The sequence below is a fragment of the Salmo trutta genome, chromosome 24 (genome assembly GCF_901001165.1).
Source record: "Salmo trutta chromosome 24, fSalTru1.1, whole genome shotgun sequence".
NCBI lineage: Eukaryota > Metazoa > Chordata > Actinopteri > Salmoniformes > Salmonidae > Salmo > Salmo trutta.
In genome coordinates, this window is record NC_042980.1 from 31,999,169 (window position 1) to 32,020,939 (window position 21,771).

The 21,771-nt window shown below is 46.9% G+C and overlaps 1 protein-coding gene across 1 annotated transcript; it reads right to left on the reverse strand.

Moving 5' to 3' along the window:
* Positions 1-1,575: 1,575 nt before the first annotated feature.
* Positions 1,576-21,411, reverse strand: LOC115160529 (probable ribonuclease ZC3H12C). The gene is made up of 6 exons (XM_029710696.1): positions 21,120-21,411; positions 15,490-16,279; positions 15,181-15,320; positions 3,455-3,689; positions 3,234-3,340; positions 1,576-3,138 (listed from the first exon to the last, which is right to left on the reverse strand). The coding sequence occupies exons 2-6, from the start codon at positions 16,170-16,172 to the stop codon at positions 1,691-1,693; spliced, it is 2,613 nt and encodes an 870-aa protein (XP_029566556.1). The 5' UTR covers positions 16,173-16,279; positions 21,120-21,411; the 3' UTR covers positions 1,576-1,690.
* Positions 21,412-21,771: the final 360 nt, after the last annotated feature.

Genomic DNA, 21,771 nt, shown 5'->3' on the forward strand with positions numbered 1-21,771 from the left:
ACGCTCCCTCAAAACATGAGACATCTGTGGCATTGTGTTGTGTGACAAAACTGCCCATTTTTAGTGGCCTTTTATTTTCCGCAGCGAAGTTGCTCCTGTGTAATGATCATGCTGTTTAATCAGCTTCTTGATATGCCACATCTGGATTATCTTGGCAAAAAAAATGCTCATTAACAGGGATGTAAACATTTGAGAGAAATATGCTTCTTGAGCGTATGGAAAATATCTGGGATATTTTATTTCAGCTCATGAAACATGGGATCAATGCTTTACATGTTGCGTTTGTATTTTTGTTCAGTATATTTTAGAACAATAACAAATGTGACCAGTTACGGCACATATACTCAAAATACCTTTTGTATAAATATTCTCATATAAAACAATGATCTGGTTTAAGTTAATAGGATACAATTTGTATCAACGAGGAGAGGCATTCTTTTGTTCACTAAAGTATGTGGTGGTCAGGTTACCTTGGCAACACAAGTCCAGTGTTTTGGACTGCTGTGTGTGAGTAAGGCACAGAGGTGTCATTGCCTAACTATTTATTCTATTCACTGAGCGATAGTGACAACTTGCAATGGATTCTAAGCCAGGAGGTAGAGGCTAGAAATACCCTGTCCACAGACTGAAGTTACAGTGCAGCGTTATTTGTCTGTCTGTCTGGATGGTTACACCAGATGTCTTCTCTTGTAATGATACCCACTTTAACTAAAATACTCTTACTCATAATGAAAATGACAAAGGGACAAATAAATTAACACATTCATTCGTAAAAAAACAACAACATAAAAAAAAATGTTTAAACGAACAGTGCACCTGCACTAGTTTGAATATCCTCAAGAACCATCTTGATATGATTTCAATGGCCAGAATGTTTTTGGAGGACAAAGAAAAATGATTTAAAAAAGGAAAAGAAAATGAATATCGCAATCTTCCATGCTGTGAAGTAAGTTTTTGATCTCTCCCCAGAGAGGAACTAGCTCCTGTATGTAAGAGTAAACAATAATCTGGGGTTTTCACATGGCCTTTAACAGTTGGAGTTCCTGTGTTTCACTTCTCTAAAGGGGAAATTCATCAAATCTTTCAACGACGATATCAAATTCACCACCTGTTTTAACAATTCTCTAATGAAAAATGACAGGGATAAAATGAAATCAGTGTAGCTTGGACGTATGTATTTGCTTTGTCATTTAGTTTAAAATGTTTGGAAGTGTAATTTTATGACGACAAACCATACCCTAGATTTGGAATCCCAGAATTCACCCTGTTTTGACACCTCAGGATTTTCCCTAACTCTGAAGCACCCTGAAACACTTCTCCCCCCCCAAAAAAATCATAAATAAATCTATGAAAAGTGCCATTAAAAAATATAAAAAGCTATAGAAATAATTTAAAATATATTACAAAATAAATAAATTAAAGCAACACATCCCATTCAAAGAGTCTCCGGAATACCATGGCACACGTTCACACCCACCCACCCACCATAAACCATCCTGACCTTAAGTGCTGAAGGTGTTCTCATACCACACAACAGTAATGAACGAGCAGGGCAGTGACATAAAACAATAAGGTTGAAAAAATATTTGATGGAAAAAGATAAAGCATCTTCCCCTGCATCGTAGATGTTTTGGGGGGACTATAGAGTTGAGCACGCCACTTATTTCCTCTGCTACAGTAGTGTCAGTACTCAGTAGCCAGCCTGGGACTTCTCAGCCAGGATGGCTGCAGCCAGCTGCTGGGCGTCCATCACATGGGGGTTCCTCAACATCACCACCCTCACCAGCTCTGGGGGGAAAATGTTACACAGGTTGACAAACACATTCTCCCTCACGTCCTGGTATCTGCCCAGGGCAGGGGGCTCCTGGTGCTGGGTGGCCGTGGAGGGGTGGGTAAGAGGTGGAGGATGGGAGGAGGAAAGGGATTGAGGATGGGGAGAGTGTATCCCCCTGGGCCAGGGCGAGTGCCAGGGATGTTTGCGGCCCTCAGGCAGGGACTGGAAAGTGAAGGGCTCATAGCAGGCCTGGGGGGGATGCTGGTAGTGGGGGTCCCATCTGGCCAGTCGCTGCTCCTGTCCTGGCCCAGGGTAGATCCTCCTTGGGTGGACAGGGGATTGCTTGTAGAGGTTGTTGTTGTCCTGCCAGATGGAGCCCCCCAGGTTATGCCCCAGAGGAGAGCTGTGAGAGTGGGAGTGGGGGCTTGAGGTCTGGGATAGAGGTTGGGGAGGGTAGTTCCCAGAACAGCCAGAGTGGCTCCCCACAGACGGTTGCTGAAAATGAGGAGGAAGGTAGGAGAGCTGGGCCTTGAAGTGGTGGAGGGAGGAGGGAGGATCCTCCAGGCTGCTCTGAGCTAGAGGGTAGCCATGGTGGGAGCCTCCATGGGGGTGCTGGGTCAGACCAGGGGGTAGGTGGTTAGGGTGATGTGGGTAGCAGCTAGGGCAGTGATGGTGGTGGTGATGGGGATAGTGGCACTTGAGGCTGTCATCCAGCAGGGGATCAGGGGAGAAGGAGTCTGAGCTCACGCTGCCCTCGCTGCTGCAGTCAGACACCAGTGAGCCCGTCCGTAGGTCAGCCGGGAACAGCCGATCGGGGCTCCGCGGCACTACCAGGCTTAGGCTGGAGTAGGCCCTCATCAGGGAGTGGTAGCTTAGCTCCGGGGATTCACAGGTGGAGTATGACTTTGAGTGACCAAGCCCCGACAGCCCTGGAGCTCTGGAGGAAGTGTTCCCCCAGTCCTGAAGAGAGAAGCCGTGGCTGAAAGAAGGTCCCCCAGGAGCAGAAGCCAGGAGGCTGCTGCTGCAGCTGCTGCTACTGCTGCTGCTACTCCCTCTGCGGGCCTCTGCTTTAGTCCTCCTGCCTAGACGCTCTTCCAGGAGGTCATTGTAGGAGGGGGCGCAAAGGCTGGGGTCCGACTGCCTCTTTGGGGGAGCTTGGTGGGGGTCTGGGAGCCCGTCTACCCTGGAGCTGCTGGACATGCTGTGACTCTTCACCATCAGAGCCTCGCCCACCCTTTTTGAGGAGGAGGTAGAGGATGAAGAGGAGTTCTTGGCACGCAGCTCGTCGGCCACAGCGCGTTGGGGCTGACAGCCTCTCTCAGGGTGGAAGAACTTACACTTGTGGCCGTAAGTGCACTTCTTCCCTAAGGAGAGAATACAGGATGGTTAACTCTCAATTATGAGACAAGCCAAAAGAGGCTGAATGAATAATGCATAAGAGAGAATGGCTAGGTGTTACCATAGGGGCATTGCTGCTTCCTGTGTTCTGGGATAACTGGTCTCTTCCTCAGGAAGTTCTCCAGACTGGGACCATGGCGGCCCAGAGGATCATCAGGAGGCATGAACCTGGACACAACCACATACCAGACACACCATCAGATATCAATCCCCTTGGAAAAACAACTCCAGATACTAATAGTGATTGGCTCTTTGTCCACTGTGTTGGTGGGACTTCCATACTTGTCATTGACGAACGTATACATGAGCAACCGCTCGTCAACAAACTTCTTCCACTCTGGCTTCTCATTGGCCAGGTCCCGGTAGTTGTCGTTAGAGACGATTATGCCGTCGGACTCGTAGGCCAGCTTGACGATGAAGCGGTCGTCATAGCAGACCACCCGGCGGCCCTGGACCCTACGAGATGGAGTGAACACAAGGATCTTGTCTTTCTCCAGATGCCGCAATATCTCCTGGTCTAGAGAGAGAAGAGATAGAGAGAGAGAGAGAGAGAGAGAGAGAGAGGTATGCATTATGTGACGCAATTGCAGAGGCCAAATTGAGCTCTGTAGCACATCGCCATGCGCCGTTCAAATTTTGTAACAATGCGGAGGGCTCTGTATAGCTCCATATAGCTCCCAATTGACATGATTGGTTGACGGTAGGTGGGGGCAGGAGGTCCTGTATAGATACAAACTCACTTCCTTGACACTAAGGTAACATGCCTAAATGACTACCGACCCGTAGCACTCACGTATGTAGCCATGAAATGCTTTGAAAGGCTGGTCATGGCTCAGATCAACACCATTATCCCAGAAACACTAGACCCACTCAAATTTGTATACCGCCCCAACAGATCCACAGATGATGCAATCTCTATTGCACTCCACACTGACCTTTCCCACTTGGACAAAAGGAACACCTATGTGAGAATTAGTTTTATTGACTACGTGCTCAGTCCCCTCCTGTACTCCCTGTTCACTCATGACTGCATGGCCAGGCACGACTCCAACACCATCATTAAGTTTGCTGATGACACAACAGTGATAGGCCTGATCACCAACAATGATGAGACAGCCTATAGGGAGGAGGTCAGAGACCTGACCGTGTGGTGCCAGGACAACAACCTCTCCCTCAACGTGATCAAGACAAAGGAGATGATTGTGGACTACAGGAAAAGGAGGACCGACCACGTCCCCCTTCTCATCAACGTGGCTGCAGTGGAGTGGAACAGGTTGAGAACTTCAAGTTCCTTGGCGTCCACATCACCAACTAACATGGTCCAAGCACACCAAGACAGTCGTGAAGAGAGTATGACAAAACCTATTCCCCATCAGGAGACTGAAAATGATTTGTCCTCAGATTCTCAAAAGGTTTTACAGCTGCACCATTGAGAGCATCCTGACGGGTTGCATCACTGCCTGGTATGGCAACTGGTCTGCCTCCGACTGCAAGGCACTACAGGGGGTAGGGCGTACGGCCCAGTACATCACTGGGGCCAAGCTTCTTGCCATCCAGGACCTCTATACCAGGCGCTGTCAGAGGAAGGCCCTAAAAATTGTCAAAGACTCCAGCCACCCTAGTCATAGACTGTTCTCTCTGCTACCGCACAGCAAGCGGTACCGGAGCGCCAAGTCTAGGTCCAAGTGGCTTCTAAACAGCTTCTACCCTCAAGCCATAACACTCCTGAACAGCTAATCAAATGGCTACCCAGACTATTTGCATTGCCCCCCCCCCCCACGTTGCTGCTACTCTCTGTTATTATCTATGCATAGCCACTTTAATAACTCTACCTACATGTACATAATTATCTCAGTTAGCTTGACACCGGTGCCCCCGCACATTGACACATTGACTCTGTACCGGTACCCCCTGTATAAAGCCCCGCTATTGTTATTTACTGCTGCTCTTTAATTATTTGCTATTCTTATCTCTTACTTTTTTTAGGTATTTAAAAAAAATCTGCATTGTTGGTTAAGGGCTTGTAAGTAAGCATTTCACTAAGGTCTACACCTGTTGTGACAAATAACATTTGTTTTGATACTTTCACAACAGCTCTGCGTTGCTCTACAAAGCTCAAGAAGTGTGAATGCCCTGACTTCTGCAGAGGCCGTATCACCGTAAATGATGCAAGGCCAATAAAGATGTCAGATTGACCATGCAGCGGATTTAATGGTGAGATGTCACATGGTGAGATATCGAAGCCTCCCACCATTAGCTCGGACAAATTGAAAACCCTAGTCATTGGCGACTCCATTACCCGCAGTATTAGACCCGCAGTAAAGAATCGGCCAGCGATCATACACTGTTTACCAGGTGGCAGGGCTACCGACGTTAAGGCTAGTCTGAAGATGGGGCTGGCTAAGGCTAAAACTGGCGAGTGTAGAGAGTATAGGGATATTGTTATCCATGTCGGGCACCAACAATGTTATGATGAAACAGTCAGAGGTCACCAAGCGCAACATAGCTTCAGCGTGTAAAGCAGCTAGAAAGACATGTCGGCATAGAGTAATTTTCTCTGGCCCCCTCTCAGTTAGGGGGAGTGATGAGCTCTACAGTAGTCTCACAACTCAATCTCTGGTTGAAAACTGTTTTCTGCCCCTCCCAAAAGATAGAATTTGTAGATAATTGGCCTTCTTTCTGGGACTCACCCACAAACAGGACCAAGCCTGGCCTACTGAGGAGTGACAGTCTCCATCCTAGCTGGAGGGGTGCTCTCATCTTATCTATGAACATAAGCAGGGCTCTAACTCCTCTAGCTCCACAATGAGATAGGGTGCAGGCCAGCCAGCAGGCTGTTAGCCAGCCTGCCAGCTTAGTGGAGTCTGCCACAAGCACAGTCAGTGTAGTCACCTCAGCTATCCCCATTGAGACGTTGTCTGTGCCTCAATTTAGGTTGGGATAAAACTAAACATGGCAGTGTTCGCTCTAGCAATCTCACTGGAATAAAGACCTCCATTCCTGTCATTATTGAAAGAGATTGTGATACAGTATCTCACATCTCAAAATAGGGCTACTTAATGTTTGATCCCTCACTTCCAAGGCAGTTATAGTCAATGAACTCATCACTGATCATAATCTTGATGTGATTGGCCTAACTGAATCATGGCATAAGCCTGATGAATTTACTGTGTTAAATGAGGCCTCTCCTCCTGGTTACACTAGTGACCATATCCCCCGCGCTTCCCGCAAAAGCGGATGTGTTGCTAACATTTACGATAGCAAATTTCACTTCCCCCCCATAAAATGACTGTATACAGCGTTCCTCACTGAGTTCCCTGAATTCCTATCAGACCTTGTAGTCATGGCAGATAATATTCAAATTTTTGGTGACTTTAATATTCACATGGAAAAGTCCACAGACCCACTCCAAAAGGCTTTCGGAGACATGTTTTGTCCAACATGTCTCCGGACCTACTCACTGCCACAGTCATACTCTGGACCTAGTTTTGTCCCGTGGAGTAAATATTAATGTTTTTCCTCATAATCCTGGACTATCGGACCACCATTTATTACGTTTGCAATCGCAACAAATAATCTGCTCAGACCCCAACCAAGGGTCATCAAAAGCTGTGCTATAAATTCTCGAACAACCCAAAGATACCTAGATGTCCTTCCAAACTCCCTCCACATACCCAAGGACGTCAGAGTACAAAAATCTGTTAACCACCTAACTGAGGAACTAAATTTAACCTTGTGTAATACCCTAGATGCAGTTGCACCACAAAAAACAAAAAACATTTGTCTTAAGAAGCTAGCTCCCTGGTATACAGAAAATACCCAAGCCCTGAAGCAAGCTTCCAGAAAGTTGGAATGGAAATGGCACTACACCAAACTGGAAGTCTTCCGATTAGCTTGGAAAAACAGTACCATGCAGTATCGAAGAGCCCTCACTGTCGCTCGATCATCATATTTTTCCAAATTAATTGAGGAGAATAAGAACAATTCAAAATGTATTTTTGATACTGTCGCAAAGCTAACTAAAAAGCAGCATTCCCCAAGAGAGGATGGCTTTCAGTCCAGTAGTGATAAATTCATGAACTTCTTTGACGAAAAGATCATGATCATTAGAAAGCAAATTATGGACTCCTCTTTAAATCTGCGTATTTCTCCGAAGCTCAGTTGTCCTGAGTCTGTACAACACTGCCAGGGCCTAGGATCAAGGGAGACACTCAAGTTTTTTAATACTATATCTCTTGACACATTGATGAAAATAGTCATGGCCTCTAAACCTTCAAGCTGCATACTGGACCCTATTCCAACTAAACTACTGAAAGAGCTGCTTCCTGTGCTTGGCCCTCCACTGTTGAACATAATAAACGCCTCCCTATCCACCGGATGTGTACCAAACTCACTAAAAGTGGCAGTAATAAAGCCTCTCTTGAAAAAGCCAAACCTTGACACAGAAAATATAAAAAACTATCGGCCTATATCGAATCTCCCATTCCTCTCAAAATGTTTTGAAAAAAATGTTGCACAGCAACTCACAGCCTTCCTGAAGGCAAACAATGTATATGAAACACTTCAGTCTGGTTTTAGACCCCATCATAGCACTGAGACTGCACTAGTGAAGGTGGTAAATTACCTTTTAATGGCATCAGACCAAGGCTCTGCATCTGTCCTCGTGCTCCTGGACCTTAGTGCTGCTTTTGATACCATCGATCACCACGTTCTTTTGGAGAGATTGGAAACCCAAATTGGTCTACACGGACAAGTTCTGGCCTGGTTTAGATCTTATCTGTCAGAAAGATATCAGTTTGTCTCTGTGGATTGTTTGTCCTCTGACAATTCAACTGTAAATGTCGGTGTTCCTCAAGGTTCCGTTTTAGGACCACTATTGTTTTCACTATATATTTTTACCTCTTGGTGATGTCATTCAGAAACATAATGTTAACTTTCACTGCTATGCGGACGATACACAGCTGTACATTTCATTAAAACATGGTGAAGCCCCAACATTTCCCTCCCTGGAAGACTGTGTTTCAGACATAAGGAAGTGGATGGCGGCAAATGTTTTACTTTTAAACTCGGACAAAACAAAGATGCTAGTTCTAGGTCCCAAGAAACAAAAAGATATCTGTTGGATCTGACAACTAATCTTGATGGTTGTACAGTTGTCTCAAATAAAAGGACCTCAGTGTTACTCTGGACCCTGATCTCTCTTTTGATGAACATATCAAGACTGTTTCAAGGACAGCTTTTTTCCATCTACATAACATTACAAAAATCTGAAACTTTCTGTCCAAAAATGATGCAGAAAAATTCATCTATGCTTTTGTCACTTCTAGATTAGACAAGTGCAATGCTCTACTTTCCGTCTACCTAGATAAAGCACTAAATACACTTCAGTTGGTGATAAACAACACTCTTTCCGTGGCCTCCAACTTCTCTTAAATGCTTGTGTAACAAAATGCATGCTCTTCAACCCATCGCTGCCCGCACCTTCCCGCCTGTCCAGCATCACTACTCTAGACGGTTCTGACTTAGAATATGTGGACAACTACAAATACCTAGATGTCTGGCTAGACTGTAAACTCTCCTTCCAGACTCACATTAAGCATCTCCAATCCAAAGTTAAATCTAGAATCAGCTTCCTATTTCGCAACAAAGCCTCCTTCACTCATGCTGCTAAACGTAGCCTCGTAAAACTGACTATCCTACCGATCCTTGACTTCAGCGATGTCATTTACAAAATAGCCTCCAACATTCTACTCAGCAAATTGGATGCAGTCTATCACAGTGCCAACCGTTTTGTCACCAAAGCCCCATATACTACCCACCACTGCAACCTGTATGCTCTCGTTGGCTGGTCCTCGCTACATATTCGTCGCCAAACCTTACAAACCAACTTTAAGCGTCAGCTGTCAGAGCAGCTTACCAATCGCTGCAGCTGTACACAGCCCATCTGTAAATAGCCAATCCAACCAACTACCTACCTCATCCCCATATTTGTTTTTGTTTTTCTGCTCTTTTGCACACCAATATTTCTACTTGCACATCCCCATCTGCACATATCACTCCAGTGTAATTTGCTAAATTGTAATTACTTCGCCACTATCGGCCTATTTATTGCCTTAGTTCCTTACTTCATTTACACACACTTTATACAGATGTTTCTATTGTTATTGACTGTACGTTTGTTTATCCCATGTATAACTTTGTGTTGTTGTCTATTGTCGCACTGCTTTGCTTTATCTTGGCCAGGTCGCAGTTGTAAATGAGAACTTGTTCTCAACTGGCCTACCTCGTTAAAAAAATTTAAAAATAAAAATAAAACACGCCTGCTAGAATCTTGACCAGAACCAAAAATTGTGATCATATTACTCCAGTGCTAGCCTCTCTACACTGGCTTCCTGTTAAGGCTTGGGCTGATGTCAAGGTTTTACTGCTAACCTACAAAGCATTACATGGGCTTGCTCCTACCAATCTTTCCGATTTGGTCCTGCCGTACATACCTACACGAACGAACCGGTCACAAGACGCAGGCCTCCTTATTGTGCCTGGAATTTCTAAGCAAACAGCTGGAGGCAGGGCTTTCTCCTATACAGCTCAATTTTTATGGGATGGTCTGCCTATCCATGTGAGACGCAGACTCAGTTTCAACCTTTAGGTCTTTATTGAAAACTCATCTCTTCAGTAGGTCCTATGATTGAGTGTAGTCTGGCCCAGGGGTGGGAAGGTGAATGGAAAGGCACTGGAGCGACGAACCTCCCTTGCTGTCTCTACCTGGCCGGTTCCACTCTCCACTGGGATTTTCTGCCTCTAACCCTATTACAGGGGCTGAGTCACTGGCTTACTGGTGCTCTTCCATGCCGTCCCTAGGAGGGGTGCGTCACTTGAGTGGGTTGAGTCACTGACGTGATCTTCCTGTCCGGGTTGGCGCCCCCCCTCGGGTTCGTGCCGTGGGGGAGATCTTCGTGGGCTATACTCTGCCTTGTCTCAGGGTAGTAAGTTGGTGGTTTGAAGATGTCCCTCTAGTGGTGGTGGGGGCGGTGCTTTGGCGAAGTGGGTGGGGTTATATCCTGCCTGTTTGGCCCTGTCCGGGGGTATTGTCGGACGGGTCACAGTGTCTCCCGACCCCTCCTATCTCAGCCTCCAGTATTTATGCTGCAATAGTTTTTGTGTCGGGGGGCTAGGATCAGTCTGTTATATCTGGAGTATTTCTCCTGGCTTATCCGGTGTCCTTTGTGAATTTAAAGTATGCTCCCTCTAACTCTCTCTCTTTCTCTTTTTTCTCTCTTCTCTCGGAGGATCTGAGCCCTAGGACCATGCCTCAGGACTACCTGGCCTGATGACTCCTTGCTGTCTCCAGTCCACCTGCTGCTGCTCCAGTTTCAACTGTTCTGCCTGTGGCTATGGAACCCTGACCTGTTCACCGGACGTGCTACCTTGTCCCGTACCTGCTGTTTTCGACTCTCTCTCTCTACTGCACCTGCTATCTCTAACTCTGAATGATCAGCTATGAAAAGCCAACTGACATTTACTCCTGAGGTGCTGACCTGTTGCACCCTCTACAACCACTGTGATTATTATTATTTGACCCTGCTGGTCATCTATGAACGTTTGAACAATCTTGGCCATGTACTCTTATAATCTCCACCCGGCACAGCCAGAAGAGGACTGGCCACCTACCTCAGAGCCTGGTTCCTCTCTAGGTTTCTTCCTAGGTTCCTGCCTTTCTAGGGAGTTTTTCCTAGCCACCATGCTTCTACATCTGCATTGCTTGCTGTTTGGGTTTTAGGCTGGGTTTCTGTATAGCACTTATGACATCGGCTGATATAAAAAGGGCTTTATAAATACATTTGATTGATTGAACTTATACAGTATAAGATAAACTAGGAACTTAGGTGCAGAAATTGACTATGGCTTCAGACTATTAGTCTGGTGAGACATGTAAAAATCAATATATTAAGATGGCGCCGACAGAGAGGGCTGCCTCGCTTCTAGTCCTTTGGAAACTTTGCAGTACACTCGCAATAACATCTGCTAACCATGTGTATGTAACCAATAACATTTCTTTTGATTTGATTTGAATTCATGAACAAAGCTACCCAGCGTTTGTGTGTGATTCTTCTCTGATGAAACATTTAAATGTCAAGTAGCCTAACACCAGGGCTCGGCTTGTGCCTATAGAGAATGTAAAAGTACGCAATTCCCACCTATATGCAAATAAGCAATGATATCGGTAAAAGGTTAGACAAGTCTATAACAGTCTAAAGTGGCTACAGGTTTGTCCTTGAATGTCACAGAATAAGTCGTGCGGGAGAGAGAAGGACCAAGGCGCAGCGGAAGTGTGGATACTCATATTTTAATGTTAAAAAAAAGAGCAGAGCATCCACTGAAAAAAAAAACAATAAACAAAACAATGAACGGTACTCACGATGTGACGTGTGGCAAGCTAAACCAAACAAAGCAGTGCTCACAACAATTCCCCACAAACACACAGACAAACACACCCAACTAATATAGGACTTCCAATCAAAGGCAACACCACACAGCTGCCTTCAATTGGAAGTCCACCCCAATTACCTCTACATAGAAACACCCAACCTAGACAGAACAAAGAAAACCCAACTTCTCCTGCCACGCCCTGACCAACACTTAACACCTACTCCACCTGCTGGTCAGGACGTGACATTACCCCCCCCTAAAGGTGCAGACCCCGAATGCACCTTCAAAAGAAAAAACACAAAACACCCAAAACAACCCGAAAATTTCCCCCTAACTACAGGGAGGGAAGGGAGGGTGGCTGCCGTCAACGACGGCACTGTGCTACACCCCCCCTCCCCAACCCACCTATGTTGGAGGCAGCTCAGGTTCTGGCCGTTCCAGGCAGTCTGGGCAGTCCGGCGGCTCGGGGCTGTCCGGGCAGTCCGGCAACTCGGGACAGTCCGGGCAGTCCGGCAACTCGGGACAGTCCGGGCAGTCCGGCAACACGGGGCAGTCTGGCAACTCGGGACAGTCTGGGCAGTCTGGCAACTCGGGACAGTCTGGGCAGTCTGGCAACTCGGGACAGTCTGGGCAGTCTGGCAACTCGGGACAGTCTGGGCAGTCTGGCAACTCGGGACAGTCTGGGCAGTCTGGCAACTCGGGACGTTCAGGGCAGTCTGGCAACTCGGGACATTCAGGGCAGTCTGGCCAGTCTGGCCACTCCGGTTCAATCAATCAGTCTGGCCACTCCGGGACGTTCAGGGCAGTCTGGCCACTCCGGGACGTTCAGGGCAGTCTGGCCACTCCGGGACGTTCAGGGCAGTCTGGCCACTCCGGGACGTTCAGGGCAGTCTGGCCACTCCGGGACGTTCAGGGCAGTCTGGCCACTCCGGCAGTTCAGGGCAGTCTGGCCACTCCGGCAGTTCAGGGCAGTCTGGCCACTCCGGCAGTTCAGCGCAGTCTGGCCACTCCGGCAGTTCAGCGCAGTCTGGCCACTCCGGCAGTTCAGCGCAGTCTGGCCACTCCGGCGACTGTTGACTGGTGGGCAGCTCCGACGACTGTTGACTGGCGGGCAGCTCCGACGACTGTTGACTGGCGGGCAGCTCCGATGACTGTTGACTGGCGGGCAGCTCCGACGACTGTTGACTGTCGGGCAGCTCCGGTGATAGTTGACTGGCGGGCAGCTCCGACGACTGTTCACTGGCAGGCAGCTCCGACGACTGTTGACTGGCGGGCAGCTCCGACGACTGTTGATTGTCGGGCAGCTCCGGTGATGGTTGACTGGCGGGCAGCTCCGACGACTGTTGACTGGCGGGCAGCTCCGACGACTGTTGACTGGCGGGCAGCTCCGACGACTGTTGACTGGCGGGCAGCTCCGACGACTGTTGACTGGCGGGCAGCTCCGACGACTGTTGACTGGCGGGCAGCTCCGACGACTGTTGACTGGAGGGCAGCTCCGACGACTGTTGACTGGAGGGCAGCTCCGACGACTGTTGACTGGCGGGCAGCTCCGATGACTGTTGACTGGCGGGCAGCTCCGACGACTGTTGACTGTCGGGCAGCTCCGGTGATAGTTGACTGGCGGGCAGCTCCGACGACTGTTCACTGGCAGGCAGCTCCGACGACTGTTGACTGGCGGGCAGCTCCGACAACTGTTGATTGTCGGGCAGCTCCGGTGATGGTTGACTGGCGGGCAGCTCCGACGACTGTTGACTGGCGGGCAGCTCCGACGACTGTTGACTGGCGGGCAGCTCCGACGACTGTTGACTGGCGGGCAGCTCCGACGACTGTTGACTGGCGGGCAGCTCCGACGACTGTTGACTGGAGGGCAGCTCCGACGACTGTTGACTGGCGGGCAGCTCCGACGACTGTTGACTGGCTGGCAGCTCCGGCGACTGTTGACTGGCGGGCAGCTCTGGCGACTGTTGACTGGCGGGCAGCTCCTGCCCCGTCACACAGCCCTTGTGCCCCCCCCTAAAAAATTCTTGGGGGTGCCTCTCGGTCTCCCAGTCCTTGCCAGCCTTCTTCCGCTGCTTGGTCCTGTGTAGGTGGTGGGGAATTCTGTCACGGTTGTCGTCGGTGAAGGAGGACCAATACGCAGCAGGTACATGTATGCTCATCTTGATTTTTAATTACTCTCAAAAATGAACATACAAAAATAACAAAGAAACGAACGAACGAACAACTGCAAACAGTCTGGCTAGCATAGGCTCAACACAGAACAAAGCAGTGCTCACAACAATTCCCCACAAACACACAGACAAACACACCCAACTAATATAGGACTTCCAATCAAAGGCAACACCACACAGCTGCCTTCAATTGGAAGTCCACCCCAATTACCTCTACATAGAAACACCCAACCTAGACAGAACAAAGAAAACCCAACTTCTTCTGCCACGCCCTGACCAACACTTAACACCTACTCCACCTGCTGGTCAGGACGTGACATTGAATTGGTGTGGCATTTGCATCCCTCACCTTTGCAACCATGAAAAACACTTTAAAATTGACAAATAGTTACACATCATATATGTTTTTGTTTATATTGAACTTTTATCAATGATAAAACATAATGCAAGTCCTTTATACTGCAAAAATTTATGTTTTGCATTGAAACAAAGTATCATTGGTGTTACTCAATTTCAAGTAAGGGAAATTACATTAGGAGCAAAATTATTAATCTTATCCTCCATTTCTGTCCTCTCTAGTGGACATCAGTTCTTGGTCCGAATCTCTGTGGCCATACAAGCCACTGTATTAAGTCATGTTGTCCCTTTGAGAGGACATTCTGGGATGTTCAATGATATCACGTGTGGGGGTAGGACCTTGACAACTTTATCTTCCTGGTAGAAAAAAATGGCTGCCGTCAGAATCAGCACATTTTATGGAAATTTGAAAAGAAGTGTGTGTAATTAATAATTATAATTTTTGTCAGTTTGATATTCAAATTGTTTCTAGCAAGTGAATATCTCAGGAATAGTTAAATGAGTTGGCAGGACTGTGTAATAATTGTTTCAAATTAAATAAGCGCAAAATAAGAGCTTATTAAGAAATGTCCTCTATAGTAGACACTCTATATATAGACACCCAGATGCCACAATTGTTTTTCACCTACTGTACCCATTGACTGTAATGCACATGTTTTCATATTTAAATCCTAATGACCACTACAGGGGACAATTTTGCACTTACCATAAAATATAAATAACAATATTTTTTCTAAACACATTTTTGGTAACATGTTTTTTTCCACCGCAAACACTTAGGTTATGTAAAAAAAAAAATATCCAAACTTTTTTGTGGGGTCTCAGGAGGATAGATTTGTTCAGTTTTTTTTTATGGTTAATGACCTGAGATTTGAGCATCCTCAATTACCTAAAATGTGTTTCTGTCCTTTGACAGTAAAGGGAAGACACAAATGTTGGGAGAAAGAGGTGATTTAAAACAGGAGTGAGGGTGGAGTTTAATCAAAATAAGGTGGGGGTTTGGTGGAGAGTTATGGAATGTTGGGGATGCACGTGGAAATGCTGGTTAACCTGTGATGAGGGTGTCCGGTCTGGACTGTTCCTTTCTCCAGGCGGGCACAAACACAGTGATGTCACGGTGACCGCGCTCCAGGAACCAATCAACAGCCAGCTGGATGCCGTGACAGGAGAACACTTCCTTATTCCCATGGCTGTGGAAAAACATACACAAATTCATGGTCATGAAATTATTGGTGTCTTCGTTTATTTCTATAATACTACAGAATAAAGATTAGAAGAGCTAGTGGATGAGGTTTTTCAGAGTGAAAAGGAACATGAGTAAAGTGTTTCTGAATAGAGCAGCAGTTTGTGTTGACTCACCTCATGGCTACATTACTCCCATCCACCACCACAGGCCTGATGTTCTCCTTGTCATCCAACAGCAGCTGGGAGGAGCAGTCCAGCCTGCAGGAGTCCAGAGAGGAGGAGGATAAGGAGGAGGAGGGCGAGTGGGAGGTGGCCGACCCCCCAGCCTGATCCGTCTCTGACTTGGTGCCCAGTTTGACCAGTTCTCCCAGTATGTCATTGATGAGGGCGTCAGGCCCTAGCTTCTGCACAACCAGCAGAACCAGCTCCTCAGAGTAGCCCAGCTTCAGGGCAAACTCCATCTTGGAGCGATACTCTGTGAAGGGGTTGGTGGAGTGTGTTGGGTCCCTAGAATGGGGGCTCTGTGCCGGGCCCTGCCCAGCAGGGTGACAGGGGTGCGGGTGAGTGGTCTGAGCATCAGAACTAGAGCCATGTTGGACCCCCCGCTCATCCTCGCTGTCCGACGCAGCACTCTCTTCAGAGGAGTTACTACAACTACTACTACTGCTGCTACTACTGACACTGCTATGGGTGCCTCCTACCTCCGTCTCGTCCCTCTCCAAGGCTCCTGAGTGGGTGCCGACTGTGGCACTCAAGCTGGCCTGGCGGTCGGTGCCTTCCACGTGGAGGTAGTCCAAATCCAGCGCCAGGTTGAGGATGTGGCCTGTTTCATCCTCCAGATGGTCCTTCAGGCCCATGAAGCCAACTCATACATCCAGTATCTAACACCGGACCTCTGACCCCAGACGACCCCAATGTCACTGATGCTGACGGGCTGCTCTTTGACCAATCCTGAGACAGAAGCCTGGGGGAGAGGGAGGGGCATTGGTCAGACTGGTTTCCTCATGTAAATCTGGGGAATTTTCAATACATTTCTATTTGAACCTTTCGTAATGTTACAATTAAACCCCAAGTGATTTGACTCCTATTTCCTAACTTGTTAAAATACTTTATAACAGCCAGAGTAAATCCCTGGGCCCAGCCCTCCCTTCCAACACCCATGCTGCAGGCGGTAGGTAACCTTGAATAGTTCTAATTGAGTAACCTGAGCTGTAGTAGAGCTTATTAAGCGTTAGGCTGAATGACACACCAAATGCATCTCCAAATTGGCAGGTTTAAAACCGTCATTTCCATCATTCACTTCAACTGATTTGCATTTTAGCAGCGATGAGATCAGCAGTCAGAGAAGCTCTCAATCAACGTCGGTGTTAACAACACACCGTGCTAAGACACACAAACATGGCGGAATTGACACTCAATAACATACTCTACATTGCACCTACACCCATACAGGAGAATGCAGGATGGTATTTTTTTGTCTTGACATGATTAAAGGGGACTCTTTACATCCACCACCTGATGTTCAAACTAGGATCAGTGGTCGTGTGCAGCCCTGGCTGAGGTTTGTGATTTGCCGAAACAAAGAAAGACCTGTTCTAATGGGCCAGCCTCCTAATTGCTCAGTGACCCCTTTAAAAGAGACATGTATTACAGCATCATCCGAGCACGGTGACACACTAATCTAGTGAGCCAGGGCAACCTGGACTCAGGGGTATACATAATATAATAAACGATTAGGGTTAGGAGTTAAGGTTAGGGTTAAGGTTAGGAGCTAGGTTAAAGAGTTAAGGTTAGGGGAAGGGTTAGCTAACATGCTAAATTGTTGCAAAGTAGCTAAAAAGTAGTAAGTAGTTGCACAGTTGCTAATTAGCTAAAATGCTGAAGTTGTCAGTGATGAGATTTGAACACGGAATCATTGGGTTGCTAGACGTTCGTGTTATACTATTATTTCATCAATGTGCACAAGCAGTTGTCCTATTGCCCTGTATTTACACCAGACCACTGCACATCAAACTTAAGGGAATATCTGGAGTGATATATGAGTGTTTAAGTGTGTGTGTGGAGCGATATATGAGTGGGTTTAAGTGTGTGTGTGTGGAGCGATATACGAGTGTATAAGTGTGTGTGTAGAGTGATATATGAGTGTATATGTGTGTGTGTGTGGAGTGATGTATGAGTGTGTATAAGTCTGTGTGTGTCTGCATGTATAAGTAGGGTAAAGGTGGGATCTCAGTACCGGAAAAAAGGCCTCCTAATGACCTGCCCCTCAGTATCCAAGCTGCTGCCCCATTGTGGGTCACTATGAATGCCACAAGATGGCTGAAATCATTTTGTCCTCCACCAACAAAAGGGGCACAAACAAAGAAAGAGAGTGTGTGTGTGTGTGTGTGTGTGTGTGTGTGTGTGTGTGTGTGTGTGTGTGGGGGGGGGGCTAAAGTGTGTCTGGCCTGCCGTCCCCAAACAAAGCCGCTGCCATCCCAATCTGGACTCCTCTTACAGAGCATTGTTCCACAGCGGCATACGGTGTGCACAGACAGAGGATGGGGCTATTCAAACACACACACACCACATACAATTACCCCATCAGAATCAGAACAGACGTACTTGTGCGGGCCTGAGTCACTGCTCACCAGATGAAATCCGCAAGTGTTTAAACATGATAAGACACTGCACACACACCTACACACTCACCAACACACACACACTAAGACTGCAAACACACCAACATGAACACACACACACACCAACACGAACACACACACCAACAATAGACACACACCAACACTACACACACACTCTTAATCTCTCCCACTTTAAACACAAACACACAACCTCCAAATTTTACCCAAATAATCTTCCAAACATACACAGACACCATTAAAATCTTCCACAAGCAGTGGATAAGGAGGTCAGAATATTTCCATGTTTCTACACATCATAGATCTACTCATTCTCCCCATGAAGATAAGTAGTACAATGCAGTGCTCAGTTCATTGATTGTACTGTAGTCAGATGTAAAGGACCATGGCTGAATAGACACTGAATAGAAATTACAATGTAGAAAGGTCCAAGGCTTTGAGATCAAATTAATGAATACCCAAAGTCCTTTGACTCATTTATAGAGGACTGTGTCCATTACTTCTTTATATGATGACTTAAGTGTAATCTTGTTTTATTAAACGCAACAACAGAAACCAGACCTATTCTGTATTAGAGATGAAGAGAAACTTGAATGGCTATTTAGAAAATAAGTGACCCTGGTTGCACATTTTATTTTGCAAACAATAACCACAGGCACTAGCAGTCCTAGAAACTCCAAAACTGCTCTCCCCTCTGCACTGCCTCAGTCTCCAGCAAAGACGAGTGGAAGTAAATGCAAAGCTAGACTTCCAGCTGGAGAGAGATACAAATAAAGACAAAGAATGATATGGAAAAATGGAAATAAAGGGTAAGCTAGATCTAGACATGGAGATAGAGACAGCGATGGAAGTGGGCGTTAAGGTCCTACTACAGTGAGCAGATGCTGCAGCATCCTCCTCAGTGTCCGAGCCTGCTGTACCTGGGGCTGGGGGAGAGAGCCAGGGTTAGCCCCCTTAGGCCCTGCTATCTCCCCTGGGGCTGGGGGAGAGAGCCAGGGTTAGCCCCCTTAGGCCCTGCTATCTCCCCTGGGGCTGGGGGAGAGAGCCAGGGTTAGCCCCCTTAGGCCCTGCTATCTCCCCTGTGGCTGGGGGAGAGAGCCAGGGTTAGCCCCTTTAGGCCCTGCTATCTCCCCTGGGGCTGGGGGAGAGAGCCAGGGTTAGCCCCCTTAGGCCCTGCTATCTCCCCTGGGGCTGGGGGAGAGAGCCAGGGTTAGCCCCCTCAGGACCTGCTATCTCCCCTGGGGCTGGGGGAGAGAGCCAGGGTTAGCCCCCTCAGGCCCTGCTATCTCCCCTGGGGCTGGGGGAGAGAGCCAGGGTTAGCCCCCTCAGGCCCTGCTATCTCCCCTGGGGCAGACCTGACCTATTCCCCTCAGAATGCTGAGCCATGACACTCTGAAGTCTGCACTGAGCCAGGGACAAAGAAAGGGAGGTAAGAGGAGTGAAAGAGAGGGGGAGGAGGGACAGGGGGAGTGTATAGGCAGCAGGGGCAACAGATGCCTACTGAAACCACAGGGGACCAGGGAAACTGGCGCTCAGTAAAGGCTGATACATATCCCCACTGTCATGTGACCCGGTAATGGACCTCACTTTAACCCCTCAGCACAGACATGAACACGAATTTCCATTTGCTCAGTCCTTCACTCACTTTATATCTGACCCCCCCGTCTCTCTCTCTTGCTCCTCTCTCTCGCTCTCTGAATTAAATTAAATGGGGCTTTATTGGCATGGGAGCATTGCCAAAGCAAGTGAAATAAACAATAAACAAAAGTGAAACATTTTTAATATTAAAATTTAACAGTAAATATTGCACTCAAAAATACATTTCATGTGTTATATTATCAGCTGTGTACAGTGTTTTAGCAATGTGCAAATACTTCTAGTACAAATAGTAGAGGAAGATAAATAAACAAATAAATATGGGTTGTATTTACAATGTTGTTTGTGCTCCACTGGTTGCCCTTTTCTCATGGCAACAGGCCACACATCTTACTGCTGTGATTGCACACTGCGGTATTTCTCCTGACAGATAGATATGCGAGTTTATCAGTGTTTGATTTGTTTTAAAATTCTTTGTGGGTCTGTGTGATCTGTGGCAGGAGGTTAGGAAGTGCAGCTCAGTTTCCACCTCATACTGTGGGCAGTGTGCACGTAATCTGTCTTCTCTTGAGAGCCAGGTCTGCCTATGGCGGCCTCTATCAATAACAACGCTCACTGTATCTGTACATAGCGACAGTGGACAGGTTGTCTCTCTCTCTCGCTCTCTCAGACAAAATATTCACTGTATCATAGGCTACTGTATGTGAAAGTATGTTTTATTTTCATTGGCAGCAATCCCTGACCTGTCTTTCCCTGTCATTAAACATGAAGACTGGTGACTCTGAAAGCGCCTGACTACATGGATTGAACAATTCGATCTTTCAAACATAAACTGTATCTTTAGCCCAAAGGTGAAATGAAAAGCTTCAACACGAACACACTCCATCTTGTATTGTCTATTCCAACACTGTTTTATGGGTTAGTGCTATCCGGGATCCTTGGACCATCCATACCCATAACCCTTACCTAACACTAACCTTAACCATTTTAAATGTAAACTTCAATGAGGTAGAGATTCCCTGGTTGCTATGTTACGAGTATAAACATAATAATGTATGCCATTTAGCAGACGCTTTTGCGCAAAGCAACTTACAATCATGCATGCATACATTTTACATATGGGTGGCCCCTGGAATCAAACCCATAACCCTGGCGGTGCAAGCGCCCTGCTCTACCAACTGAGCTACAGAGGACCACATAGCTATGTTTAGGACAATTAGCATCTTACATCTTTACTGTTTTACTGATAGTATACCGGTATTATTAAGTATAGTCTATTTATCAATGAATTTATCATAGAGATCAAATGAATAAATAATCAAACTGGGATTAAGCTTATCTATCAGTAGATATATTTAAGATTGTTTCCCACCATGAATTTGGAAAACAAAAACGCTTAATCAAACACTTAAAGTAAATCACATAATCAATGAAAATTGTGCACTTAACTGTGCAAAGGTCAGGACCAGACAGGGAAAAAATTGGACTTCAGATGTAGTTTTTACACCTGTTGTAACTATAAAATGAACGTATATAACTGCCTATACAAATGTTTATTAAAAGACTTACCACAGGCTTCAAGGAAGACAAAAAAAACAGCAACACAAATACAGAAGGAACTCCTAGAGATATGCTCCGGACAGAATAGCTTTGGTCATTCCAGCATAGCAGAAGGACTTTCTCAGCTTTTTCAAATGTTCTAAAATTTTTGTACATACAAATCCAGGTTCTATGTATCCAGCAGAGAATGAATAAAATGAGAAAAAATCCAAAGGGAGGTGTAGTGAATCAAGCTTCCTTGTGGTCCAAACTCAACTCAACGCCTTTTTAGGTTTGGTAGTGCTGCAGTCTGGTCCCAAGGCAGGAGGGTTGAACAATGTGAGTGTGAACAGATGGAGCTGCAGTGTCTACCATTCATTTCCCCATTACACACAGTCTGCCTAGTGACCAATAAGAGCACAGCAGTGACCACCACCAAGCCGTCTGCTCCGGCACACGTTTATTCGCACGCACGTACGCGCACACACGCACACGCACCACCCTTGACCCCCTCCACCTCAACATACACACACCACCCTACCCCCCATCACATACACACAAACACACACACCACCCTAAACCTACTACCTCGACCCCCCTCCCCTCCCCACACACAAACACACCAATATGGCAATAAAATAAGCACCTCTCCCTTCCCTCCACCCCACCCCTCTAGCTCGAG

What these genes read in the sequence shown, in the direction of transcription:
- LOC115160529 (XM_029710696.1), bottom strand. Translation starts at nt 16,172, where the DNA reads ATGGGCCTGAAGGACCATCTGGAGGATGAAACAGGCCACATCCTCAAC. An exon ending in ACCGGACACCCTCATCACAG is followed by an intron (nt 3,690 to 15,180) that starts GTTAACCAGCAT and finishes TTCTCTCTCTAG; the next exon opens with ACCAGGAGATATTGCGGCAT. An exon ending in GAAGCAGCAATGCCCCTATG is followed by an intron (nt 3,139 to 3,233) that starts GTAACACCTAGC and finishes TTCTCTCCTTAG; the next exon opens with GGAAGAAGTGCACTTACGGC.